The sequence below is a fragment of the Thunnus albacares genome, chromosome 17 (genome assembly GCF_914725855.1).
Source record: "Thunnus albacares chromosome 17, fThuAlb1.1, whole genome shotgun sequence".
NCBI classification, from domain to species: domain Eukaryota; kingdom Metazoa; phylum Chordata; class Actinopteri; order Scombriformes; family Scombridae; genus Thunnus; species Thunnus albacares.
The window spans coordinates 19,981,564-20,004,613 of NC_058122.1; the positions used below are offsets into that span (position 1 = coordinate 19,981,564).

A 23,050-nucleotide genomic window follows, 5' to 3' on the forward strand; every position below is an offset into this window, starting at 1 on the left:
CTGACTATTTTGTCCAGAAAATGTTGTTGTTTCCTGGTGCAAACAAATGGATTTGCCATAAGCCAAATGCACAAAGAAATAACAGTTCAGAAAGGATGCCAACATCTCAGACCAATGAGGCTTGTTTATTTAACTTTAAACAAGCCAATGTTCACAGTTTTAGCAGTGTTGGAAGATCATATAGTTAGCCCACAAAGCCCAAAATTAAATCTAAAGCTGTATTCACACAGGGTAGATTATTAACGAGGGACTTCTTGTGATGTAAAATGATTGCAGACGTCATCTGTGTTCTTAATCCTGTGCTGATCTCCCGTACCAGTAAACTGTATAGTAAAAACTCTACCATCATTTTGCTGCAATTTTTCACAGAACACAGAAGTTATCTGAAAATATTAGTGCAGCTATATTTGCATATAAGTAATATGGGCTTTTATTATTATTGTGTCATTATTACTTAGGATTCCTTGGTTGTCCGAACTTTTCCTCCTCTTTTGTGTCGGAGAATTGAAAGCTTCAGTAGAAATGATTAATGATAACTCTGACTGGCTTTAGGGTGCAGATTCAGGAGGTTAATCTAGCTGCTTAGTATTAAGACCCATTCAGAGAGGGAGCACGATCAGATCCATTAAAAGAGGAATATTGGAAGATAATAAGATCAATGATATGCATGGCAGCATTTGGTAAGTATCAGTCTATCTCTCAAAGGACTCAAAGGACTGTGTTACATATTCTGTGAAATGTGGTCAGTAGACTTGAGTGAATGTCATGCTCACATGTGCAGGTAAGGTCTGTTGGTAAAAGTAGATTTATGAATAAAGTGTTGTAGCTGAGGCAAGTTGCAAGTCTTGATTTTGACAAAGTTGTCAGTTCACTGCCTTTGTGTCACATAGACTGGAACCAGATTTGATTAGAGTGTTATATTAAGACAAGAATACACCGCAAATATAGGGAATACACATTATGCAGAAACCATAAGAAGAAAACTGCTTTTTTTCCCCTTATTTGTTGGCAAGAAAAACAGAAAATATCTCAAATACTTGAATGTAAGACTTTAGCCTTTTATTTATGTGATCACAACAAAAATACTAACACAGAAAGAGCTGAAGTAGAGTTCCAACAAACTGTAAACCGTTACCGTTGGTTTTAATGTTTTTCTTACCAGTTACAGTACATTTATTCAGTAAATTTGCCACTGTTGTCCATGAGCTATTGTCAACAAAAGGAAATACATTTCATTGCAGGATAATTGACAGGCTGATTTTATTATTCATTTGACATTTTGCTGTGACTTCATGTCGAGAGCTCATTTTAGCAGTAAAGCCAGTGGTTCATTTTTGAGTAGAAATGATGAATAAATAAGCAATCTAGACAATGAATATTTAAGCTGTGTCGTTAATGTAGGTCTGGTGTGGTTAAATGACAGGGGTATTGTGAGGGTTAATGAATTGGTTAATGGATTAATGCTGGTTTCCCGGTGATAAATTCATATGTCATGTATGTATGTGGTAGAGAAACTGGGTTTTTATATATATATTTTCATATATTTTAAAGAAATGGAACTTATTATTATCTGAATGGCCCAACCCAAAACCCAGCAGCATGATGTGAAACCATTTCTATGACTATATTATATTTTCTGAGTTGTATATTATTTTATATTCATTTTCTCATCGTATACACATCTTAATAAACTTGTCATTTAAACATTTTGGTGAAGATTCTCTTCAGAGGAAGCCATTTTTAAAACAGCCTGTTTCTGTATAACACTCTCAATCCCACTTGAAGTCCTGTCCCACTGTTTCAAAGAATTTGATATTAAATGGCTTATAAAACTCCTGAAGCTGCTCTATGACCTCCTGGTCAATTTGTACGTGAGTCCTGCCCTTGGACTTGCCGAGGCACCGCGGCTGGCTGCTGCTTTCCGGCTTCTTCAGACAGGGGAAGCCTTTGGTTCTATTAAAGTAGAAGTGCTTGTCTGTGATTATTCGTTTCAGTCCCAAAAAGTCCTGAACGCGGCCCATTTCCCCTGCCGGATCTGTTATCAGCCGCTCCCCACTCACAAAGTGCATCTGTGACAGACGAAAGTATTGCAGCCAGTTCTCCAGGTGCAGAATATACATCCCAATCCGTATAGCATTCCAGGAAGCGTCGACGAGACCCAAACTTCTGTTCTTAAAGGCCAGCTCTTCAAACGTAGGGATGTCGGGCTTCTTGGAAAGTGTCTGAGTGTAGTCGGAGATGGCTCTTGTGACTGGGTTGCGCACCACGACAATCAGCTTGGTCTCATGGGACATGCTGGAGATGCGTCTGGGTGCATCTCTGGTGACAAAGTAGCTTGGAGTCTTCTCTAGTGTGATCTGGCTGTCTAGTGTTCGTGGCATTAATCCCCTTGAGAGAGAAACAAAGAATAAAACACACATGGATGAGTCAGCAAAAGTTATTATTTTCCTGTACATTTCTGATTTTCTGTTTCATAGGTGACAGATAAAAATATATAACTTAAAGGGAAATTTCACATTCAAAATGTAAAACAATAATCCCCACCACTTTCACAAACTGTCTCAATACTGTGTCATTATTATTGAAGAGTTGAGATAAATGCATATTTAGGTGTAAAATACAGGCTATGTAAAAAGCAATGTCACATCTGCAAAATTATCAGTGTCAAATAATCGCCAGTCTTTTACAATACCATTTCCAGTTAAGAAAAACAAACAAATAAACGATGTGAATGTATTCGTTTTGGTGACAGGACAGCTCGCACATCCAAAGTATGCATCATCATTACTATCATCATGCTGTCAAGATAATGGCTTTGCAAACTACAGGCAAATGTTTCTATTTGTCATATTTGTCATGTGAGTTTTCCTTCAAAGTGTAATGTGTCATCTTGCTTCGGCACTGTGGTTCAATAAAAGTTGATTAATAAGCATCTGGTGTTGGCTGTTGAGACAATGAATGCTTTGCCCACAATTCAGAGACCATCCATACTTTTCTTCCTGCTTCCTTTAAACAGAAAAGTGACTCTGATGTAGCGTCAGCAGCACAATAACCTGGCAGTTTGAGAGGAGTAATTCCAAAATAGTAATATTAAATCAGTCTTTTGCTTTTTATGATTGCAGAAGATATAGTGCCTGAATTTCTCCTTTTCACAGCAATGTGGATCAGTTTCTGGATTTCAGGTACGTTACTGCACAGTTCTTATGATTAAATACCACATTTCTTTATTATTACTGGGGGAAGGCTTCGATTAAAACCTAACCTTTCTCAGAGCTTTCTCTCTCAAGGTAGGGGTAGCCATAGGTTACTTTTAAAGTCTTGAAAATATTGATCCATTTAGCTTTATTTATGAATCCTGAGTTGTTGGCTCGAGTGCCTCAGGGCCACTAGGCAACTATTAATCTTTTATGAGAACAGCACCTTTTCAAGAAAACAGCTTTGCTACACAGTAAAAAAAAAAAAACTTGCAGCCATTTTCCACGAGGTGCAAGATCTAAACAGATCTGTGGTTGTGTGCTGAGGAAACTGTCTTGTCAGTTCCATACATTTTCACCATCCTCACAGGTGAAGATTGTGCAGATGAAAGGACCCCATACTGCGTGTGCTCGTTCAGAGTTGCAACTTGTCGTGTTGTAAAACTGGGCTGACAATGTGAAGATACAGAGTGAAAGGTCACAGATGGTTTAGCTTAAAATAGCAAATAAGCAGCTGCCTGGTGTTGACTGCAGCTGTATGACAACACAGTACTATTGTGTGTAGACAGCATGTTTATACATATACCAAACCATGTGGATACTCAAAAATACGTGTTCATAAAATTATTTTGGTAGTACTACGAGGAGATTTAGTGTTTTTTTTACTCACATTGGTTGACTTTTGTTTGGACTCAAAATTCCATGTGAGCCTGTCCATCACAGGTTGCACCAAGTTGCAACATGCACTGACTTACCTTGAGTTATTGATTTTTACAGCTGTTGTGTTTGTTTACTCCCACTGAGTCTCAGCACTGGGTAAATTATATGACTGTAACACGGAAGTCATACAACACTGAAGGGACTGATACAGACAAAATAGAAATAGAGACGTAAAAGAAATACTGATAAATTTGAAGTAAGGGATCGAGTGGCACCATTGGGATCAATTACCATGAAAGTGTAAAGAAGGATTGATACACTATTAAGGTAGTATTGTTTTCATTGAAATAGTACACTCTAATTTGACATGTATCTGTCCAATGTCCCTCCATTTCACAGTTTTTGTTTGAGGTCAAAGATTTTACTTTAAGTAAATTTTACTTTTTGAATCAAGGCCATGTAATGTCATCATACACAAGTCAGTTCCAGCTGGTATTACAACTCATTCCCAGGCTGTCAAATACTGACGCTTTGTCACGGCCCTCTGTGTCTCCAGTGTTGGAGTGCTTTATTGGATGATGTGGCTCAATTTTAATTAAGTAAGACTCTATGTTTTAAGAATGATGATTTCATATTAAATATCCTCAGCCACATATTCTTGGAAATATAAAATTAAATGAGCAACTTCCCATTTAACAATCGCAGGCTATAAAATACCTTTTGTTGACAGAGATAGTGGCGTTTGGATTCAGACTGCAGCCAACTGACAGCAATTTGAAATTGCAGACAACTCAAAACAGGAGTCAAATGCACCAAGTCTGCCCACAACACAATGTCCTTCATTAACCTTAATCTGCCTTTGCACTAAATTGCATCAAATCTTGTGCCATGACTGATGAATCAATTGATGAAAATGATTTTGTTCACACAAGATGACATGAAACCAGAAATATTAACAGATTCCTCTGCTGTGCCTTATCTAACCATGACTCTAATCTGGCACCGTTGCTCATTAAACTGATACCTACAGCACCAATCCTCTGAGCTTTGGGTGTCTGATCTTTCACCTGTAGTCATCAGTTGTCCATTCAAAGGATCGTTTAACTAGCTGTAAAAGCAGCCAGAAAGAACAAGGTGCAATCCAATGATCAAAGGATCTTAGTCTTTATTTTTATCAAAATCAGGGCTATTTATAAGGGACGCTTTCATGTCAGTGGGAGCAGTCTGGACCAATAAGTTCCAAGTCACCTGTCTTGGAGTGACGTTAATGAGCAACCATGTGGGGTGTCTGTAATATCTACAAACATTTTTTGATCTAATATTTTGTAGTTGGGGCTTATGTTCACGTTCATTTGTGTGGTTATCTCAAAATTAGCATGTGAGCCAGCTCTGCCACAGCTGCACATTAACCTTCAATGCAGGTGTGCATACATGTGCCTTTTAAAGTGATGTAACAAACAGACTGTAGGTGAAGGGCAGAGATTTATTATTGCTGATAAATCATCTTCTTTGCTTATTCAAACACATGGCAGCAGTGGCCTCGTTTATGTATCTCTTTGTTATAAAGATAGCGGGAATCAGGCCAGAAGGGGAACATGTGATACCTGAGGCAGGTGTCTTGAAAAACCATCAGAAATTTGTTTTCAGGGACTTTTTTTTCTTCCCATGTCCTTGAAAAACTATCAGCACTGCACACAATATCTGAAATTTAAAGATCTGCATCAGGTTCGGGTGTGCTTTTTCTAAAAGCTGTTAAGTCCTTGCTAGGTAATAATTATCTGCAATCAGAAAATTTAAATCATTGTAATTTCAATGAAAATTACATCACTGATGTCTTTAAAACTTCTGCATCTTTATCAGTATGCATGTATCAGTGAAAATAAACTTTGAAATTCACTTTAAAGTTAACGTTTTGCTTCTTGGACTGACACATGCATGCACACACACACACACACCTTGATTAACTGACATTTGAGTGAAGTGCTGTGATTGATTACCACCGTCTCACTTAGAGTGAACACTAAATTCATTGGGGTAATTTACAGTGCAATGTGGAGTCTTCACAATTCCTGGTGAAACTTTAAGTCAGGATGCATTACAGGCTTGGCTGTGACATTTTAATCACTCTGTGAAAATGAACTCAGGTGTGGAAGATCTGCTTAATACTGTAAATGAGACCTGTTCCTGGTTGAATAGTTGAAAGCTAGTTTGTTCTGAATGCTTCAGCATTGGATTTGATGCTGTAATTGTAATACATTCTAGTTTATAATTTCAATAAAAATAGCAAATTGAATTTTATTCATGTGTGTTTGAATTTACTTAATACTGATTTGTACCTTTAATTTAATATCATAAATGGTTTGTGATATTCTATTGCTAATATTCCAGCAATTTCATATTTCTAAACAAGGAAGTTGTAATTTAATCCCCTAGTCGCTGTTTTGATTTTGTGATAATGGGCCTACTGACATGGTGTAACCCTAAAGGAGATGCTTTTTTATATTAAGGGAAGAAAACAACACAGTTGTATTTTAACCAAGCAAATCTAACAGTGAAGACAAGCTCTATCTGTTTAAACACATCACAGGGTGTCACTGAAAATGGGTGTCAGACAGGCGCTAATGGGTATGTACAATGAGTTCCTTTTTATTGTGAAGTTTTTTGATTTGCATCCCTTCACAACAGGGAGACTTAACAGTATATTACAAAGCGTGTAGCCCTTTTTCAGTTTAATGTAAGGCAGAATAATTTCCAATACTAAAACAGATGAAGCAAACACTGAAGGCAAACAGACTTATTTATAAGTTGCTTCACAGAGTCTTCACATGTATTCATTATTAAATATGGCCTTAACTAGAATTTGGGCCATGAAATGAAACATTAAATCAATTTTAAATAGACTTTCTACGACTCTACCAATTCTGGTCTGTAATGATTTGATGAAATGTTTGCTGAAAATGAGCATCCTTCTGCAACTCTTTTCTACAGGTAGTTAGGGTCAACAGTGGAACGTATGGCAGTCATTGCCACTCATTAATGAGCTTCAGTGCACTGAACACTTGTCTGCATATTATAGTGACCCTGAAAGAGCCTGCTGGCTATCTTGCTCAACGATTTATCTCTGTTGGTGCGGTGGAAGCGGGGGGTCTGGAGTTCACACTTAGTACCCTCTGGACTCTGCTATATCATTATGGATGCATAAGCCACAAACATAGATGTCTTTATTTCAAAGTACCAAGGACTCCCCATTAAACCCAGATACCCCATTGTACTGCAGTGTGGATTTCCACTGGGAGAACATGCCACAATTTTTTACACCAACCGGGCCAATACAAGACATTTGAACTGTTGTTGCTTGGCTAATCAAGAGTAAAACTGAAGAAAACAGTGATACTACTATTTATATCCCTGAAAATAAAGGTATATATGCATTTGAAGTCATGTGTGCCTAATTCACCAGCAATTTATATCTGAAAGTTAATCCCTGTAATGATTTCTTTAACTTCTGCAGGCCAGTTAATATCTGCAAATTGCCCGGTTATTCTATTTCACACAGGCTTTGACTTCTCATGAGGCTTTTAAAGGTTTAGTTAATTTTCTATAGTGTTCAGTGTGCTTCTGTATGTCCTCAACCAGTCAGGATTAGCTCTTTCAACTCAACAGGGTCTGCCCCTACAGTTAGCCAGTACTTCATCTCATCAAGCTCACACAGGTCTGGAGAAAATGTTATCAAAAAGAGGATGTCCTCTCTTCAGGCAGCCATTTATTTGGCTGTAAGTTTCCATCTACAGAGCAGCACCTGTGGGTCCGTTTTTGCAACCCTCATCACCTCGAAATGACATTTATATAGAATTAATTTACAAGAGAAAATACTGAAGGAAAGTTACAGATAGATTACATTTTTGCACATTTGTTTTCTGCCAAAATATCTGACCTTGCAATAAAATATCCACACATAGTGACTACAGCATTATTAAAAAAATGTTACAGCTATGTGTAACATTTATCTGAAACCATATTCTTTCATCAACCTTTTGTTGCCTGAACCTAACCGTAGGAGTCGGGATGGTGGCATAAATGTAGTATATCCTTGATTTTTAAAAAAAATGTTACTTGTGAACAGAATCCCGGCAGCAATTACATTTTGTCAAGTATTTGGGAAAACACTTTAGTGTTATATAAATGTAATTTCTAGGAGAAAGCGTTTGTTTCTGGAAGTTTTCTGTAGCACATTGTTGTTGTGGAACTGGCTTTTGTGCTAGAATAAGACTGACAGACAGTGATCTGGCTATACAAGCATTCCAGTAACTTCACCTTTCATCTACCCTTTTCAACAACAGCACCAACAGAGGACTGCAGGAGACTCTAATACCCCCACCCCAGCTAAATCACAGGTACTGATCTTATGCTATATGCTATTGTGGTCTTTGACAACGCTACCTAAAGTCCCTTTTGTGTCCACTGAGGGTGGCACCAGAGGAAATCTTATGGACTGACTGAAAAACAAACGGTTTATCTTCTTGTGATCCTGAATATGCTAAGTAATGTTCATGGCAACCTGACATTGGCATTTTGATATTTCTTACACAAAAGTAGAAATTTTGTCCTGTTGGTGTTGTTGAAGAAAACATCAAGGATCAAACAAATACAATAGGATTTGTTGAGAGGGGGCGGCTAGTAGCTGTCAACATGTCTTCCTCTGTTTCAAAGTGTTGGACAGATGGCCAGACAGACCTCACAGAAGGGACATCACCCTCCTTACATCTCATGGCTGGCAGAGAAAAAAAACAAAACTAAAGAAACTTTTTTTCCCCCAAACAGCGATATAAAATAAAGTCAACAAAAACTGAAACTCAGTAAATCCAATCTGACAGTAGAATCTTAAATATTATCACAGAGTAAAGAACCTCTCTTACACACAAACTAAACAAATATTGAATATTAAAGCCATTTGGTGCAGCCCCTGTATGTGACTGTGAGGAAGCTTAGCCAGTGTCAGGAAAGGTGATAGGAGGCAGACTCAGAGAATTGTTGACTGAGGTGATTTATTCTGAGCAGTGTAACAAAAACAAGTGTCTCCAAGGAATGAAAAAAACAAACAAATCATACTTTGCTTAATCTGGTTTAACTATCCTCAACAAACTTTGGCATGATCTTGTGCACACAGCTACATGGACATCCTGTTTCATTTCTCTGTTCTCTCTCTCAAACCAACAACTCTCCCCTTAAATAGGCCCTCTAATCTATCTAGGGAGAGCCATATTTCTTAGAGGGGTGTTTTGGTCTCCCACCTATAACAGGTAAACAACAAAGCTACTTCTATCACTCACCGTTGTTTACACAGACACATCATCCACAGCATAGTCATCACCATAAGCCAAAATAAGTACAAATCATATAGATGCTAAACCAAACATTAAAACTAATTAAAATAAATCCCCCCTATTCTTGGTCTGACCCATGACATCACTGGTATGTCAGCGAGAGCTTAAAAGCAGGAAGTCATTGGGAGACCCCCCCCATTGTTACGCTACACTGTCAGAAATATGAGGCAGAAAGAAGGTTCAAAACCTCAGAAAGATAAAAAGTACAATTTGATCAATAGATATTCTACAAAAGAAATCAGTGTTACTGAATTCTATTTCAGTATCTTAGACTAATTTGATTGCGAAGATATCAGGGTTTTTTTAATGAATATTGTACTAAAAATTCTGATCCACACTCCATACCAGTTGGTGGTGGTAATGCACCAATTCATTGTTGGCCAACCACCAATAAAACTCAAAGAAGAAGAAGAAGAGGAGCCTCCCCTTAGTCCCTTGGAAAGTAAGGTAGGTATGGTACGAAACACAAGCTAATCCATAACTCAGGACTTAAATGAATAGTTCTAAAGAGCAACACAGATTCATCAGAGATGCAGACCATCAGAACAAGTAAAGGTCAGCTTTGAATCATCTCCTTGTGAACAATCAATGAACTCAGAATTTATTACTGTCATTTCACTGCGGTTTGAACTTAAAACTGAATGTTGCATCTCATCAGTTCAATACAAGTTCTCAGTAAATGTTTGCAGCTCAAATAAAGCATTGCCATGCAACACAGCTATACATGTAAAACCCACATCCCTTACAAACACACAATAAACAGAAAGAGTTGTGACACTATCACAAACACATATGATAAATCGTTTGATAGAATTTCACATACTGTAGGCACGTGTGATTTTTGAGCAGGTTACATATGAAATGTAGAGTGTGTGAAAACATCAGTTTTACATGTGCTTTTTGTAAGGGACGAAAGTTCACATATTTTCTGATAAAACCACACCAGTGCCAAGGCCAGTTTACCAGCATTGTGTGAGTCTGCCTTCCAAGAACAACCAATATGGCTCATACTGTTAGCTGTCAGCTTCTCTGTTACAGCTTGCTGTGTCACATGACATTCAATCCCAAATCTGGTCCTTGTGTCAAAAGTTTTGTTCTTTGGGGTTGAATCATAAATGCTGATTAACTAGCTGGCGGGCCTTAGACACGCTTCCTGTGTGAGTGAGAGATGCAGCAGTTCAGTGCTGAGGTTCACGCATCTAGTGTGTCCCAGGTGTAAGTCTATTTATTTGAACTTTTATTATTTTGTTATTTTACTGGCTCCAAATGGACCTACTTGCCCTGAAGCGAGAGGAGGATGTTCAGTCTCTACTGCTGATGGTCACCAAAATTTGTTGACCACTCGCAACACTCACTTGTTTGTTTTAGCTTGAGCCAAGTTTCAGGAGCATAAGATCCTTTCATTTGTTTGGTTTATTTGGAACAATCATAAATCCTAGATTGGACGTTTGAGCTGTGTATTGCTTCCTGTAAATTAACCATTGAGTGAAGTGGGAAATGTATCTGCATCATTGCTGCATTGCTGTATTAATTTTGTTTTGCTCTATTAATGTGATATTTTCTAGATGTTTGTGGGGTTTCACTTGACTGAACTGGGATGATGTTTGGCTTCTAATGATTTTTGTCAGATTAAATCTCACACCTATTGAACTGGTGACTGCTTCAAAGTTTCATGTATGTTTGTCTAAATAAAACAGCATCAATTTAGAGACAATATAATATTTCAAATATGAAAACATGAATTTTACATGTGCTTTTTGTCAGGGATTCAAACACATTATCTTCCTATGTGACCCAATGTTATCAACATGATTTTTGTTTGATCAGCAATAAAGCACATTTGAATGTGAGAATTCAGACAGAAACTCACTCTGATCTGATTGGGATTTACCTTAGAAACCATTAATCACAAGCATTAAAAACATTAATCAGGGAGATTTTTAGAATGGCCTTTTACCTCCCACTTGACAATAAATGTTTGTCATTACAATGACTAACAATGAACCCTACCCATTAAACAATATGCAGCCTCACAGGCTGACCATGGAGAATAAAGTTAAGAAAAAGGCTCTTTGGCTCTCATTGCCAATGTGTTATCACAGCAAGCAGGGCAATAATGGTCACAGTCCTCTGCAATATTTTACACAAACAGCTTTAGTGTAGAACAAAAATGTGACACTTTCTAGAAGGAATAGTTCGAAACTTGTATCAAAGGTACTACAGATCAAATAATCTCGAAAACACAATCACAAATGAATTAAAATGGCAGTTTTATATTTATCTAGTTCTTCAATCTTCTGACTGAATTATAGCTACACAAAAACATGCAATAAGATGCTGTCAACAGTAACAAAGAGAAGAACAAAGTAATACGAATGCACTCACAAAAAAAATATTCTAATTTACATGCCCAATATTGTGGCCTGGTTAGTATCAGCGTATGCTCATTAAATGAATGTCTGACTTGTGCACTGTCCTGAAAGCTTGTCACAGCAGCTTCTGGGTAAATTCTAGTTATGTTAGCGTTTTTGGACACAATTGGAGCGTTCAAGTATTAGATTTTGTCTTATAAGATGTCTGAGATACAGCAAATTATTTTGCCTCCCATTTGGGTTACATGATTTGGTATTATTTTTAATAATCGTGAGTTAAGCGCTGAATAGGTTTTCTCTGATTCAAGTTTTTCAAAAGTGAAAATATCTTTTGTTGGCAAAGTTTCCTTCCATATTTTAACAAAACTGACTTAAAGAAAATGTGTTTCATACAAACCATTTGTCCTGAAATGTCCTGAAAAACCAATACCACGCACAGACTTGCTCCCTGCCACCCAAACCCATTAACAGTTTGCATTACTCAGGTAGACTGTGCAGAAAAAAGGTTCTTATGCTGTGTGATTCTCATAATGTCTATGCCACTGCACTTCCTAAAAATGGCATCTTCCTCTTTCCTCATATGACAGCACAGATCCAGTCTGCACTGGAAAGGCTGCTCCATTATTAAAGTATCACTCACTAAGATTACAGCTGTGAAGACATCTGATCATTAATCACCAGCAACACCAGCTTGCCTCCTCCAAAGTCTATTAAGAGTGAACAAAGAGCGGTCCAGACGAATACAGTAATCCTGCGGCCATTTCAACTATGTGAAGAAACAGAGGTGAATAACAATTTAGCGTCATGAGAATCAAGCATCTATTTCTCTAATTTAATTGAAGGCAAATTGGTTGAAAAGCAGACTAACTGAGCCTATTGCCTTGCAGTAGAGCACTTTCGGACATCAGGCAACATAATAGAATCAAAATATATTTATAGGAAGACAATACAGTTCTGCATTACTGTAAAAAAAAACTACATAATGTATTTGACCTTGAAAGAAAACCTATTTTATTTCTGTCATTTCAACTCTAGCCCCTTGCGTTCGCTGAAATAACAATTATTCATGGTTTGGTCTGCAGAGGGAAATGACTGACACTTGCTCTCCTTGAGCAATAACACATTGAATTGAACTGAGCTTCGAGCTGTCACATTAACATGTGGCACGACAAAGTATCCACGGACACCAAAATGAAGACACTCAGGCTGACAGGAAAGCCTCTGAAATCCTGAACTGCACATTCCCAGATGAGGATTGCTTCTTATTCTGTTTATTTATTTATTTTTTATTTTTTTGATGAATCTATAATTGCTGGACCGCTGTTTCAACTGATGAATGCATAAAATCTTTAAAAAGGCTTGTTACAATGTGGCAATGAAGAGTAATGAGTATAATCACTGCGGCAGCTGAAAAATATATTTGAATTTGTATGAAATAACATTGATGATACTGTACTAACACATTGTGAATGACAGCCAGTGATTGGCAGATTACATCCTGCCCCTGCACATCATAGATGTATACCTCCCCTGCATCTCTCACCTATTTGTTCAGTTGTATTGCAGCATATTAACTAACATGAATGGATATTTCTTGAATTTACATCAACCATAGAGGTGCTGGACCTCTTGGAAGTTCTCTCTGGGTTTACAGTATAGCCTCTGGCAATGTGACAGTCAAGGATATTTATAAATGGAGAGCGGACGGTCTACACACCTTTAGTAGTTTCACTCTTTACTTAGATGGTGAAAAAGTACAAAAGGAAACAGAATATGGGAGTCACAGGAGGGAAAGCTCAGACAGGATTTGATCCCTGCCTGGTCAGTAGGGACACACCGGGTTCGCCAAGGGGGGTAAAGTTAACAAGCCGACAATATCGAAATGTGAGCTAAGGATCACTGACTGCTGGAATCATAAAGTCCCTAAAGTGACATCAGTTATTTTAAAGTACTATCTGTTACAGGGAGTACTGTTAAGACCAAATTTTTAAATTTATTCATCAAACTATTTAAAGGTTGCACCAATTAACACAGATAAGTGACATCAATTATGTTACTTGACCTACAATGACTTGTATGACCACACAATTGCAGTTTGACGGATCTACAATTAAGTGTGACGATTAGCACCAGCATTTAGAGCTAATATGGTTATGTGTCAAGTCTCTGTGTTATCATTGCAATATACATCACTTCATAAACAACAACCCTGATGGTTGCACCTCTGCAAAACGTCCTCTCGGTGTGTGAGTGGGCGTGTGAATGAGAGGCACATTGTAAAGCATTTAGTCCATTAAGGTAAAAATGTACTACTTGCAGTAGGTATGTCCATTTACCATTGTCCAGGTGGAATTTGCAACCAAATGCAACCCTGCATTTAACCCATTCAAACTATGATATAGTTATATAAACAGATAGATAGATATTTGGAGATTTTCTTCAAAATACTGTTAAAATCAGCAAATGGTGCAAGTTATGAAATGCTATTACATCATATACCACACCAACACATACTTGCAAGATTGAACTGGAACTACTGTTTCTTCAACTGCAAATATTACAGCTATAGTATATAAGTGGTCTATAATGTATGCATGATTATATTATCTCCTGAATAAAAGCACCAGCCCGCTGCTTTTCAGACTGGTCTCATTGGGGACATTTCTCAAAAAGAGTTGTTTTGTAATTAATGTTAACCACTACATGTCTCTGAGCAGCACTGGAATGAAGACAGCTCTCATTAATAATGCAGAGTTACGTCTGACCATCCCTCGCTGTAAAATGTGCAGTTTTCTATGTTAAATGAGAACCATCGGACTTTCTGTCCTCATCAACCTTTCTGATGATACTGTTCCAGAGCTCCCTGCCTCCCCGAGCCAATTAATGTGGACCTGGAGAATATTCGTAGCTGCAGCCTCTCATACAATTTCAACACTTCTCAGGGAATCTACTGGAATGCTTCTGCCTCCTGTGAAATCAATAGAGCTGAGATGCCCTTTTAAGTCTTGATGGTGTATAGCAACGTGTTTTTGTTTGATCTCTATGATTCAGTGAGAATGGTAAAAGTGGTGAGAGGAGTTTGAGGAAATTGGTGGCGGTGAAATGTCTGTTTTATCGGGTCCTGTATGGTTATGTGAATACCCTTGCACAAAATAAATGAGGCCATGTGTGTGTTCTGTTCAGGAGGCACAGTAATGAATGCGGCACCATTCTTCTTCTGTGCCTAAATGATCTGTCACATGCTTAATGTAACAGGACAGACTGTGCAGAATAACTGGCCAGTACACTGGACTTGACGAGAGTTAATTTGGTGTCACATGTTGTCGTTTTCTGTCTGTTCAACAGACATTAGCCTCTGAGAATAAGTTAAAATATCAACAAGATGTTTTGAAATGATCAGATCATTGAAAAGACTGCGAGTTGAAGATATTTATGTACTAATCCCAAAGTAAACTTCCATAGTCAAATGAATCAGAAAATTAATCAGTTTTAGAAATTGATTGTTGGAGTCATTCATCAAGTAGAGACTATGAGGCTGTAATTTTCAATGCAGACTACAAAATTAATTTGTTGAAAGAAATACATTGAGAAAAATCCTCCTTGCTACAAATGGCTTTTGAGTAAAAATTATTTTGTCAAACTAGTGTTTCCAGGTTATGTTAGCAGTAGTGTTTCTCCCACTCGTGCCGCCTGCGAGTTTATGCTCGGCCCGTAGACTTGACATTGGGATGATGTCACAGATTTTTAAATCGCTTTTCTAGGCTTGAGGAAAGTTTTACAAATATAAACCTTCATGGATCAAAAAAATCATAATAGAAAGCATGATAATGACCCTTATTTGCAGTTGGAGGTGTCCTGCCAACAGTTTTATAGATGTCTCTTTTATAATCGTGTTATATTGGGAAAATGCTTTTTGGGCCGCAGGGGGATTTTTCCGCTACAATACAGTGAGTGGCCACTTGGAAAAATTGGCAGCAAGGCTGAGTGGTGGAGCCTTATCCAGGTCTTATTATACATCCATGGTTAACAGTCATACAGCTGGCATGTTAGCATGTTAGGCATGTTAGCAGTTTGTGAGTATACTCATCTCAAAGTATGACTTGAGGTTGATGGAAATAAAGTCATTGTTTTTAAAGATATGTTAAGTGAAAAGTAAATTAATCAACAAGTTGACAAGTTATTTTGCCCTGGACCAAAGTCGTTGACCAATTGACCAACTCTGTCTTAACTTGGCTAAAAGTTTCTGGTTACAGCTTCTTAAATATTAACACTGTCTTGCTTGTCTTTCATATCATATGATTGCAAATGTTAATACTTTAGTTTGTTGACTAAAAATGAAAATCATTTATCATTATTAGCCATGTGGCATGACTATATCATGGCCATGTTGGTCTGTTGGGCCACTGTGGTCCAGACGGAAATATCCTAAAAACTATTTGATGTATTGCCATGAAATTCAGTACAGATATTTATGGTGCCCAGAGGATGATTCCTACTGATATTGGTGACCTGAACCTTGAATGTTCCTCTAGTGCCAGCAACAGGTTAAAATTTTTGTCTTGCAGTTTTTTTGTCTTTTTTTTTTGTCATTCCGTGGTTTTAAGTGAAACTACTGGATGGACCCTGACTTTTCATCCAGCTCCATATTCAGGCCAAAATATTAATTTGTCAAATAATTTGGATTATACCTACAAAACTAATGACATTCCTATCAGCCTCATGTTGTACTGTGTGTTTAGTTCTAATTAGCAAATGTGAGCATGCTAACACACTAAATTAAAATGATGAACATTATCCATGCATAACATTAGCATGTTATTATCACTGTGAGCATTGTGAGCTCAAAGTACTGTCTCATAGAGCTGCTAGCAGGCTGTAGAGTTTTAGTCTTGTTTTGGGAAACTTGGCACTAGTAGTTGTCAAATCTTATTATTTAAATCTTTTTGTTTTATGAATATTACTTGTTTTACATTGTCTGACCAGGGCTTTCTATTTCCACATTTTGAACTTAAAATACATTAACAGGCAAATTCTATTCTCTCAATTATTGAAGGTGGTCTTGATTTGATCTTTATTTTTTTAATGGTTGTTCCAGGCTGTGTATCCATTTTAAAGAATTTAGGAGTTTACCACCTTTTTAAAAAATGAAAAGATAAATTATTCATGAATTGATCTTAAAAATGACCTTTATTTGCAGCCCTTTGATAGACAGACTGACAGACTGGCCAACTTACAAAGTGGGCTGTTGAAGAAAGCTCATTGCAGAGCAACACATGTAGAATTTACAATTACACAATGCTACTTGCTCTAGAGACAAATTTGACAGTTAATCAAAATGGAAAGATACTTTATGTGACATGCTGCCAACAAACCAAACATTGGCCCTCAGTGATTATCTGTCAAAGTCTAATACAATGAACATCACTCAGTCACTTGCCAAGTTGCCGCAGCCTGAATTAAACCAGTCTTTGTCTCCAAAGTATTGTTTAAGTACTTATCTTAAATATATGAACTGTCAGCTTGTGACATGTGTGCAATATTCCAGCTCTGTGATTTTTCCACAAGTGGCATCATATCAGCATGGGACCTGAATTTATCTTGGCTTAAATAATCTAGACTGACATAAATATAGAAAAATAAAAAACAAACTTAGATAAAGCCCACACATCTGGTCTAATAGTTTGCTCATCCATGAAGTAAACTGTTGCTTTTGCACCATTAGGCTCCATTAAGATGGTAGATTTAAGTGATGGAAGGTTGCTGGTGCAGTGAATGGACTAATGGCTGGGGTAGGATGGTGTCTGATGTGTTGGTGTCTGATCTGGGCTCTCCGAGAGGTGGAAAAATGCACTTAAATACTCAGAAAAATACTTAGTCACTCTGTGGTGTTCAGTTGTAGTTCAGATATTTTACTGGTGGGTGTTTGTTTAACTTCTGTTACTGTGGTGTTGATGCTTATTACTAAAGTTGTACGAATACAAAATGTACGAAGGACATCACACTGTGTCTACATTTGGCCTTGTGTGTGCATGTGTTTCCATAAATTAATCAACATGTGTGTATTATTCTTGTATATAATGTCTTCATGTGCCAATATATTTGCTATTCAACTCACTCACTTAAGTGTTACAAAGGCAGGCACCTTCATTTGTGAATATGCTGTTTGTAAATCTATTTAATTAGTGAAATACACACAACAATTAAGACTAACTATCTGTAAAGTATGCCCTTGGGAAGTTTTAGTTTCAAAATTTAAAAAGCAGAAGGCTCCTTCTTGCGCATTCAAATAAAGTGACATTACAGTGTGCGCTTGATAGCGAAGAATTATACATGGGAAATTAAGATTAATATCAGAAATTTCAATTAAAAAGAGACCTTAATAAACATGCAAATTATTGAACAAGTATTTTCTTTTTAACTTCCGACCAGGGGATTCTGGAGTGTTTTTGTGTCTTACATTAATGCATTTTTGTAATATTATAGCCTCTGGTTCATTACTTTGAAGATAATTTCATGAGCATGGATCTGCCTTTGAGAAAACTCCTTTGTGCAGCCAGTTTCTCTTTGTGTATGACTAAGATTGTCTTACATCTGCAAGTGTACACTGTGACATTGTGTAACGACAGTTTAGTCAACTATTTCAACTAAAATAAGTATGAATAAAATAGTTGTTTCTGTTCTGTTCCAGCACAAACACTGTCTTCGCAGCCAAGAACTTGAATCCATGTGCAGCATTTAGGAAATATTTTAAACATACAGTATGTATCCTATAGTTAGATTATTAATATTTATTTAAAAAGGTGAAAACTGGTGCTGCCAAAAGACAAGGTATAGCAAAAAAACCCAACAACACATAGCTTATATGTATAAAAGAGCAAACTATCAGCTGAGACATGATGGGCAGGTCCTCATATACATGACAATTCACTGCAGCCTCAGGTGTTCATTCTTGCAGTGCAGCCTGAGAATAGACTTCATCACTTGTTCCATGTTCATGGAAATATCGCTCTGTGGTCCGTTCCTGCCACACGGGAGGAACTATGGATGTGTGAGCGGCAAGCTATAGGGAGCTCCAACAATCAGACATAATGTAACACAATACCATCAAACCTGGATTTGAGTGCAACATTTTTTAGTCTGCGCACTCAGTTTGGCAGTGATCTTTGCGTTTTTTCTTGAGAGGACGCCTGCTTTATGATCATTTTATGGATTTGACTTTTAACTGAACAGATACTCATTATGTTAAAAGCAGAAAACATAGTATTAATCAGAAAGATGTCTCATCTTCAGATTGGATTGAATAGGGCCATCTATAACATAGAGAAGAAGTAAGTGACACAGAGAGACAGAGTTGGGTGGTGATGATACTCTGTGTTTGTTGCACCTTACAGTATGAGCTCCTTTGCCCTCACCAGCCGTCAGAAGAACATTTTGTGCCTTGTGTAGGCTTTTTGAAGCCAGCTGGTAACCTGGAGGCTGCCTGTGTCATCTGTGCTGTTGACTGTGATTGTTTGTGTGAACTGATCCTACATCTGCCTCATGGAACTGTCTGTTCAGCACCACGTAGCACATGTAACATCTGCGTCACTCAGAAAAACAACATTATACAGCATATACAGTAGAATCAAACTTGTGATCTTGGTGGTGGCGTGCTACTTGTGTGTAGGTGAGTTTGCATGTGTGTGGTATAGCCCTTATGGTGTCTCGGTGTGTGTGTGTGCATAGCCAAATGTAACATTTAGGCTACTGAGTTTATATAGAGTAAAATGCAGAGAGACTTAGAACTGTGTCAGACTATGACTTTGCATGCTTGTCATAAAACTGGTTAAATAAACATGTTGGTATGGAAGAATCTACAAAAGGAGCTCACATATTACAAGAGTCCCCTGTTTGCAGAGCAGGAGGGTGACTACTCTGCGCACTGTGACAGAAGTAAAGACAGAGTAGGGTCTATACAGTATGCAGAAGAAAAGGTTAAGCAAGTGTTGCAGAAAACATGACAAATTATTACTTAAATGTTTGTTTCATCTTTTCCCCACCTGTACCATTCCAGCCCTCTGTCATAGTTTCTATCGAAAAAGTGGGGCTCCGTTCCGAGTGCGCGCACATCTGGATGTATCCGGATGAACTCCAGCACCGCCCTGGTTCCTCCTTTCTTTACACCGACTATTAACGCATTAGGCAGCTTCTTATTCCCATATCTTTGCGCAACACTCATGTTTCTCAACTTCGCGTCAGCCCAATGAGTGCCGGACAAGGCAGATGCTTTACTTTGGTAGCGGGGATCACTTGATCCTCGCTGGGCAGCAGACTCATCCAAAGCGGACCTGACTTCCAGCGAAGCGCAATTGTCTAATTTCCCAAGAAGTTTCTTCCCTCCAGCGTTCTTGCTCGGTGGGCATCTTTTCCCGCCGTAACCCTGGTTTGTCATGATTGTGCTGCGACAAAAAATAATACTATAGCATAAATAGGTGCAAGAAAGTGAAACGGTGAATATGAAGGCGAATCTGGCGCTGAATCTGTTCGTAGATGAGAGGAACCTATGTGCCATGTCTCCATGGGTTCAAAGTGCTGCATGATTTTCCATCGGAGTCTTCCTCCTCTCTTGCTCTGCGGTTGGAGTCTGGCAATAATGTAGGTTCCAAAGTCTGACAGACTGGCATATGAGGATAGGGGTGGCTTCTCTGAGGCATAAACTGCGCGTAAGTCGCGTTATTTCTTTTCATAGGCTGCTGAACTGTACGAGAAAACTTGGAACAGAATATGATTGCAGCTGCTTTCGGAGAGAAAAATGGGTCAGTCCCCCTTTAGACAAGTTTTTCCTAAGTAGTTTGAAGTGATTCATTTGGATCAATTACTGGTGGCACTGTCCTAAAACGAATCCGAAAGGAATTTGACGCCAATCTTCATCCTCCTTCTCCCTGTGTGTGGATTATGAGAGAAAAGGAAAAGTCCAACGCGTCCTCAGTGTCCCCAAAACTCTCACCAGCGCGATTGTTCTGCTCGCCTCTGAGGGGATTTTTTCGATGCTCAGCCCACCTTTTCCTCTCATAATGAAGTTGTGAAGATATATGCACTTAGGCTACCGGCTATAAATATTTAATCAACCCCTCTGACGTAACTCACATGATCATAATTCTATATGCGTTTTATCTTTTAAAGGAACATCCTGAATATTTTAGGAGGCATCATATTTGGAGGTTTAAAGATGCAAAATGAGTGTCAGAGAGTATAGTAATGTATGTTTAAGTTTCAGCATGTCAGAGCTGTGTGGTGTGTGTTAAATGAATCTTATGACATTTAGTTTCATGATGTTCGGATTCATTTCAGAAGAATCCACCAAAGCACTCAGGCTTTCATAGCAGCTATTAACACTTTTGTTATCAGTTTTCTGCTGTGTGCAATGTGTTCACTTTTCACTTGAAACAGAATGATTCATCAAGGCTGAGCATTGTCTACATGTATTCTTTTTCTTTATACACACCTGGGCATTAGCAGCCTGAAAGCCATGATGCACGCTGGATGCAGACTGCTCCTTCATTGTCATGGTTAAAGTCTGTCGAACCTTCCATTATTGGAGAGTGAATAGCCCACACAAACAGCAGCTGCAGTGTTCGCATTTTTCCACCTGTAAATACAATATGAACATTGTCATTCTGTTTCTGTACATGACCCTGTGCATGCACATCTCCATCTTCCTGTTTGCCTCAAATTGGCTTTTTCATGAAGTTTGGGATCCATTTGCTGGTTGTGTGTATCTGCTTTAAAACACCACCACGTTTCACAACAACAATGAAGTGATTAAGTGAAAAAATTAGGTAGAATACACTTACAGTTTCAAGGCGAACAGTTCTTTAAAAAGGGTCAAACAGAAAAGTGAAATAAGTCTGTTTTCTAAAGGATTATAATGATAAAAGTGTGCTTCTACTGTATTAGCTAAAAGTGACAAACAGAGGGGGTGCAAGGAGATGAAGGTGAAACCACTCTTAAATAGAAAATGCAGATCAATAACCAGACTCTGCCTCCTTCCAACTATTTATTATTTCAGTATATTGCACTCAGAGCTCATAAAAGTCACATTTGACATTAAAACAACAACAGTAGTCTCACATTAACACAAAAAGCTGACAATGAAACTGAGACAAAACATTCAAGCTTTGGCATCTGTTCATTCACTTTTGTGTATTAGGAATTCAGATTGATGTCAATAAATATAATTATTTTTTATTTGATTTAATCTTTATTTAATCAGGCAGTTTCATTGAGATTAAGAACTCTTTTCCAAAAGAGACCTGAGAGCAAAAAAACATTCATAAGACAAGAACACAATACATAGTAAAGAAACAACACAACTACACATTGAACAGGGAATTAATGCAAACAGTTACAAGAATCATAAAAAAACATCAGATAATAAAGCTTTAAAATCTCCAAGAGGAATGTATGACTCAAGTTTGAGGGCAGTTAAACATTAGTGACAAAATGAGGGATATCTAAGGTTAAGTAGTTACTGGATTGTGTACTGTAGTTACTAGATTTAAATGAGAGATTTAATATATTGATTAAATATGTTAATGATTCTGTAAGATTTTTAAAAAGTCTAATCTAAGCAAGTTTATGCTGCATTGAGTTACTGCTAATAATAGGGTAAATATTGTCACTGAGGCGTATTGAACTAATATACGAGTAAAATATACAAGATTCAGTGCTGCTTAAACAGATAACAGTCTCGGCTCCCTCGGGTTTACTGCCACACTGCTGCACTGTACTCCAGGAAATAAACAAGTGGCTGTATTTCTGCGCTATTAAACCATGCACTGTTTTATGAAGTCATCTGTCAAGCTCCTTCAGCTGGCCATAAGACAGCATTTTTTCACCTGCAGCTCATGTTGAATGTTTGATAATGTATATCCACTTGGACACCAGCAATTCCTTTGGGTGTCGTCTTTTTTTACTGTTTGCTTTCAATTTCATTTAACAAACTTAACATTTTGATCCATGCCATGTTACTGAACCTGCTTCTCACTCAGTCTTTAGAAAAATATGATCAGTGAACATGTAGATCACACAAGTCCATGATACTGTATTAAAAAAAACATGTTGGAGGTCAAACCATTCAACTATACAAATGGACAGTTGGACACATGGTATGCAGAAGCAGAAATTGCACTGAAGACACTCCCAACATCTGCACACTTTAGTGTTTTCATGTTTCACTCTCAGACTGTACATGAGAGATTGGCCCTTGACTGCAAGGACACTCATATTTGTAGCTGGTGTGAATGAATATGGGGTCTAAACTGAAATTCAAGGACACAACGAGTGAGAATCTTTTTAAAATCTGTATATTTTCTTGCGTTACGCTCAGTGTTCAATTTTTAAAAACCTTTTGGCTTTTTCTTTATAATCCATCTATATACATGGGTGAAGGGTACAGGTT

At 37.7% G+C, this 23,050-nt stretch overlaps 1 protein-coding gene across 1 annotated transcript; it reads right to left on the reverse strand.

The window, feature by feature from the left end:
- Positions 1-1,037: 1,037 nt before the first annotated feature.
- hs3st2 (heparan sulfate (glucosamine) 3-O-sulfotransferase 2) lies at positions 1,038-20,701 on the reverse strand. Its single transcript, XM_044331715.1, has 2 exons — positions 19,650-20,701; positions 1,038-2,388 (listed from the first exon to the last, which is right to left on the reverse strand). Exons 1-2 carry the CDS (start codon positions 20,159-20,161, stop codon positions 1,770-1,772), a joined length of 1,131 nt encoding a protein of 376 aa, XP_044187650.1. The 5' UTR covers positions 20,162-20,701; the 3' UTR covers positions 1,038-1,769.
- Positions 20,702-23,050: the final 2,349 nt, after the last annotated feature.

Coding starts and splice junctions, on each gene's coding strand:
- hs3st2 (XM_044331715.1), bottom strand. CDS start 20,161: ATGGCACATAGGTTCCTCTCATCTACGAACAGATTCAGCGCCAGATTC. Junction 2,389..19,649: donor AGAGGGCTGGAATGGTACAG/GTGGGGAAAAGA, acceptor TTCTCTCTCAAG/GGGATTAATGCCACGAACAC.